At 37.3% G+C, this 6,118-nt stretch overlaps 1 protein-coding gene across 1 annotated transcript in view; it reads left to right on the top strand.

Moving 5' to 3' along the window:
* DCLK3 (doublecortin-like kinase 3) overlaps nucleotides 1–4,489 on the top strand; it is an 11,215-nt gene extending 6,726 nt beyond the window's left edge. Inside the window, exons 2-4 of the mRNA XM_009895001.1 lie at nucleotides 1,848–1,980; nucleotides 2,907–3,074; nucleotides 3,929–4,489. Coding sequence (XP_009893303.1) covers nucleotides 1,848–1,980; nucleotides 2,907–3,074; nucleotides 3,929–4,122 — 495 coding nt within the window. The 3' untranslated portion in view covers nucleotides 4,123–4,489. The remainder of the gene's footprint in view (nucleotides 1–1,847; nucleotides 1,981–2,906; nucleotides 3,075–3,928) is intronic.
* The last annotated feature ends 1,629 nt before the right edge of the window (nucleotides 4,490–6,118 follow it).

Raw genomic sequence — 6,118 nt, 5'->3', positions numbered from 1 at the left:
CTGCTGATTTTGGGATTGGGATTAAGACCGCGTGTTCGCCACCCTCTCCAACCCTCTGCTGGTTTCTAAAAACGTATGTAAACATTTCAGTATTATTTGTACACTAGTATGCAGGGTTGAAATTTTCTTCTGTAATTTTAAAAGCTGTGTTTATACAATAGGAAAATATATTAATGCTCATATTTTCATGGTACTTATAAAACTGAGCATCTCGATTGTGAGTTTTTGTAGCACCCCACCACTGTTACCCCTTTTGTTGGAATATAAGTCCTGTGGATAGATGCTGCTCGAGAAAGTAACTGTTACCTTTGTAATTTAGTTTTCATTTTTGTCAGTTGTTGTGTCCACAGTGTATCGTGGCAAAAAAATCATCGTGAAGTTGACTAATGTAATAGAGAAAATGGCTACTGCATTTTAGCTTTCACCTGCAGAAGTTTTGACTGCATGGTTGTAGTAAACTTTATTTTCAGTTTCATACTGAAAAATGATTTTTCTTAGAAAAACATAAAACCCCCCAAATATTTTGCTTAATCAAAACTAGAAGAGTGTTTGTATTTTCTATAAAGAAGATGAAAAGGGATTAGTAGGCTATAATGTTTTGTAATATAATATTTTTCTTAAAAAAAAAAAAAGAAAAAAAACCCAAACCTTTTTGCTTAATCAAAATTGGATGAGTGCTTACAGTTTCTATAAAGATGATGAACAGAGATTATTCAGCTGTAGTGTAGGACAGCAAATTTTGTCCCATCTGTGCCCTTAGTTGTCTTGTAATACAGACCACCTTGAATTTTTGGCTTTCTTAAGCACTGCTTGATAGCAAAGTATGAGGTGTTAAAGCACGGAATATACCTGTCGCATCATATTACAGTTTGCCCATTTAAAACCTGACTCCAGGTTTCTTTGGCGTTCTTGTAGACATTTTAGCTGCTGATTTGTTCCCCATAGTTATAAAGACAGACAATTTTTCATTTCAAGCAAATTCATGACATTTTTTGACTCTTGAACACATCAGTATTCTTAATACTGGTGATGGATATTCAAATATTTTTATTTGTACTGCTACATTCTTCATGACTTGGGCTTTGACTGTTTTGTTTCTTAATAATGTTCCATTAACTGCATTACAAAATAATGCTAGAGTCCTATGCATACAAAATTAGAATGGGAAGAAGTGTTTTGATTACTTTCCAGGTGGATGTAGGACATGGGAACTGCTGAAAAGACCCATTTAGGAGAATATGGATCCATTTCTCCAACTACTCACATTACTGTGTGATGACTGTGACTCATTTATTTTCAGGGCAGCAGGTAGAGTAGCAGAGTAATTTGCAAAGAAAGGAAAGCTTTTGTTTGTTTGTTGTGGTTTGTTTTTTCGTTAGACTGATATGATGGAGATATGCTTTTCAAGTGACACTGTATAGTCAGTAGTTTACCTGGGAATATCACATTTAAGCATAAAGACGCCCACAGCATTCTTCACTGCTTTCCCAGGGGAAAAGAAGAGTTTACTTTCCCAAGAGGAAATAATAACATTTAATTGACTCTCAGTTATTTTTTGTCTTCCTCATTTGCATTTCTTGGAAATGACAGTATGCCAGAGTTCACAGAGCAAAGTTTTCTTTTTCCATTATTGCTTGTCCTCTTAAACGTATGCAGCATCTTAGTATATGGGGGGAAAAATCCACTTTCTGAACACCGTTTATCAAAGTACTGCTTCCATTTCATGTTGCTTTACTTGAAGGCACTATTATTAGAACTTCTTCCTGTCTATTATTAATTACTTCCTTTATCTTCTGCTGTCTTAAAGTGTGTGTGGACTAAATATATGTATTTTTTGTTGAGTATAGGTTCAGCATAATTCAGATAAATCTACTACACTGAAACTAGCAGATTTTGGCCTTGCAAAGCAGGTTACGAAACCCATATTTACTGTGTGTGGAACACCAACGTATGTTGCCCCCGAAATACTTGCTGAGAAGGGTGAGTGTATATATTTATAATTTGTCGTAAATCATACAGTTATGCTGAACTTTCTAATAATGGAAATACTCCAGAATGTTTCAACCTACTGATATGTCTTTACAGGGTAGGAGATTGGCTAGCAGTGTAATCTGTGAAAGGAAAGGAAGGGAAACCTTTTAGCTATTGATAAACACAAGCATGACATTAGTCATGTTTGCATTATTAGTGTCTGTGGTAATACAACACCGATTTCCAAGCAGACAAGCCATAAAATATCATAGATAGTAATTGCCGAAGTGGGGAAATGAGCAAAAAGTTCATTGTGCAGCCTGAGGGTAATCAGCCCCATTTCATAATGGTAACCCAAGCAACTTTCCAAGGCCCCTAACGATGCAAAAACATTGTGAACGTGTATGTTAAACTTACGTAACATGCTAAAACATGTTTCACTTCAGAAGACATTTGGAGATTTCATATCCAAGAAGTTTCAGTCCTGGAAATGAGTCAGTTTTGTTTATGACTCAAGCAAAGCTATTTCTGTCTATTGTTCACTGAAGCTGGGTTGCACATCTCCAGTTATATCCAATTTCAATGGAAACTTGGCACTCAGTGCTTTTTCGAAGGGAATCTGAGGACTATTTTAGAAATATATGGTGTGTTTTCTCAATTAGTCTCCAGTTGACACCGGCCTTGTGAGACAGTGTTTGTGAAACATGTAGAAGAAGAGAGGCACTTTGTAAGAGTTGTAGCTATTAACAAGGAGAGCAGCTCAGCTTTTAAGCTTGGCGTACCAGCCACTTATTCTTCTGCTGACTTCATCTTTTTGAGAAACTGAGCGGAGCCTCTGTGTTTCTTGTAAAATAGAATGAAACAGAAACAGTTCCCTACCAGCTGTGAGTTTTCTCTCTAAAACAGGACTTTTTGGTTTGTCTTTTCTGCCTTAGGCTATGGGCTCGAAGTAGATATGTGGGCAGCTGGTGTGATCCTTTACATTCTGCTCTGCGGTTTTCCCCCTTTTCGCAGTCAGGACCGTGATCAAGAAGAGCTGTTTCAGATCATACAGCTGGGTCACTACGAGTTCCTTTCCCCATACTGGGACAATATTTCTGCAGGTAAGATTCAGCATGTATAGCAGATCTGAGAAGAGGACAACTCCTTTTGTTCAGGACAGTGAGCTCAATGAACTTAGGAGTGTCTTACAGGTCTCTTTTTTGTGATTCTGTGTTTGCTTTAAATATGAATTTAGTCCTCTGGTAGTATTGATGTCTGTGAATCTGAATATTAGGTCTGATTGATTTAATGGATTGCTCCCTTTCTGAGGCACGAGCAAGGATTTTCCTCACCTTGCTTACATGAATTATCTCTGTAGAAAAAGGTACCAAAATAATCTCCAAGGTTTTGTTAGATTGTGAAGATGTATGCAAAAATCTCAATAGCTGAGAATGAAATCCTTGCTCTGCAGAACACGGTGTGGATTTTCTATTGAGATCAATGGGGTCTGCACGTGGTAGTTTTTTCCTTCATGCAGGCTAGTACAGCGTCTTTTGTGCACTCTTCAAAATCAGAAACTCTAAAACCCCTCACTACCTATATAGTCCTTTGAAGAACATGCTCAACAGCATTCTGTGACTTTTGTGCTCCTTGAGGGATGAGATACCCAGTGCTAATTCCTGTGAATTTGAACACGTAGCCTGATGCCTTCAGCACGCTTTCAAGATTAAATTTCCTTCCCTTTCTCCTCTCTTTCCGAAAGGGAGAATGATATCTGTAAAAGATATGCTGGAGATTTAACCTCTCCTGTCACTAGTTCTATATCCGGTTATTAAAATGTCTTCTGGGGATAGTCACAAAAGTCATTATGGTAAAACTAATAAGAAAAAATAAGAGGGACATTTTGTGTAGGTATACCTGTCAGCATCATCACGTCACTGTTCTCCCCTTTTTCCTTTTCTTTCTTTCATAATAGCAGCAAAAGACCTCATAACCAGGCTGTTGATAGTGGATCCCCAGAAGCGCTACACAGCACGACAAGTACTTCAGCACCCTTGGATCAGAACCGCTGGAAAAACTAACAGCAGAAATTTGCAGAGGGAAGTGACAATAAATATTGAGCGTCATTTCCGGGCCCAGCGCCGAAAGGAAGTTGCAGATGAAACATGAAATCTCTTCAAGATCATTTAGTCGTCTTTTTATTGATTAACAAATTGTTTAAGTTTTCTTTTCTAAATGAATTGGGCCTTTAGTGTATAGCTGTTGCTGGCCATTACCATGCCTTTTTTTTGGTTCTGAGATTCTGAAGAAGGGCAGAGATCAAATTTGCATCCACCTCCTTCAAATGTTACTTGAGAGTCTCTCTGTTGACAGCAGAGGGTACTAGATATTTCCTGGAGGGTATCTATTATTTTTGTTTAAATACTGATTTGGGCTTTTACATTACAAAATGTATATCTTTTAGATGAGAAATGTTTGCTTCTGTGGCTGACACTAGTGATGACTGTGAAATGCTTTCTCTTGTCTCTTTTCGTATGATACTTTCCAGGAGTTTTGTGTTTATAATGTTTTCAAAATTACTGTCTGCATACACATCCTGCACTAATTCTCTAACCTCTCTCTTCACCAATTCTTGCTAGCGATGGAGAAGGTGAAGGAATAGAAAAAAAAAAAGTAAATATATTCTTTAGCTGCAGTATATGTTAAATAAGAAGCAAGATACTATTTATTAAGTTGTGATGGAAGAAAAATCCTTATAGAGTAAATCAGATATTTTATCATATCTCCCTTGGCAACATCTTTCATTGGATGTTCTCATGGACCGGGTTTCTGTTAGACTATGGTAATGCTGTGTAGTATAGTAGTTTCATTTGTTTAGGAGAAGTGGGAAGGTATCATGGCTGATACCTTTTCAAGACTGTCATAATAACTTTCAAACTGCTTTTCTTCCTACTCTGGGAAGTAGGAAGCTAAGCAATTCTAAGGGAACTTTGGTTCTTCTTCCAAAGATGTGCTTACGGAATGATAACCCAAGTGTTTTTTCATACTGATTTTTTTTTCTTAGGAGCCATCCACGTACATCTGTGACTCTTCCATGCTGACGGAGAAGAGAAAGCTGGGAAGCTGCTTTTATGACTTAAATTAACCCTTACCTTCATGGTTCCCCTTTCAGCAGCACACTTCGCAGCTGAATTGCTTTTATACACTTTTTCAGTGTAGTTTAGCAATTTTGTGTTTTTTGGTTTTTTTTTTTCCCCCTGTTGCCTTCCCTGGGGACTCTTTCTCCGTGCTTCCATGAGAATGGGCAATGGAATGAAATGACATTAAAATCCAGCTTGGGGAAAAACAACAACTTGTTGGCTATGGAAGGGTCTCCCAAGGGAAGTGTCAGATGCTTCATTGCGTATGTTTTTTAATAATTTGATTGGATGCAGTTTTAAAGAAATCCTGGGGGGAAAAAATACAGTCCTGAGAAGGGCTGTGACCTAGAACAGCTTTTGAATCTCAGAATTTTTGGTTAACTAATCAAATCCAAAAAACACTTGAGTTGTCTGTTTTATAATGCTTTGTCCATGAGTTCCATGTGCTAGCAAATAATATTGACGTTAAAATATCAGTGGTATTAGCATTGAATTCATAGCTTGTAGAAATGAGCAAGGATGTTTTACAATTGCAGAGCTGCTGCTCTGCCTATGTATTTCATAATGAGAAATGTCTGAAGCATTTCTGAATCAGTAGAACATTTTCATAACTAAATGAACCAGCGTATCATTTTTGGTGAGTGCTAATATTTTGTGTAAACTTACTGAATTACCAAAAAGTGTGGGGTACTGTCATCCTGTTTCTGTTTCAACTTGTGACAGTTTTGCTGCAAGAATGGTGTAAGAAAGTAGAGACATTTTGGCTCTGAAAGGAGAATTGCACTTTGAATTGAACTGGCTTATTTTTAATACATATTGGAATATGACTTGCTGGGGAATTCAAGAATTTGTGAAACAAACCAGTCAAATCTTTACTGTATGCCCAAGTAGTATTTATATGATAGGTCATACCTCTGCTTTAGAGGCCCTGAGTCAGGAAGACTTTCGCTTTTCCTGAAAACAAGAATGGATTTAAGTGCTTTCCTGAGTTAAGGCTATGTGTAACCTCATATTTTAAATGCGTT

The sequence above is a fragment of the Charadrius vociferus genome, unplaced genomic scaffold, assembly GCF_000708025.1.
Source record: "Charadrius vociferus isolate BGI_N301 unplaced genomic scaffold, ASM70802v2 scaffold51, whole genome shotgun sequence".
NCBI classification, from domain to species: Eukaryota; Metazoa; Chordata; class Aves; order Charadriiformes; family Charadriidae; genus Charadrius; species Charadrius vociferus.
The sequence above is the reverse complement of the archived record's forward strand: the minus strand, read 5'-3'. Positions and strand labels throughout refer to the sequence as shown.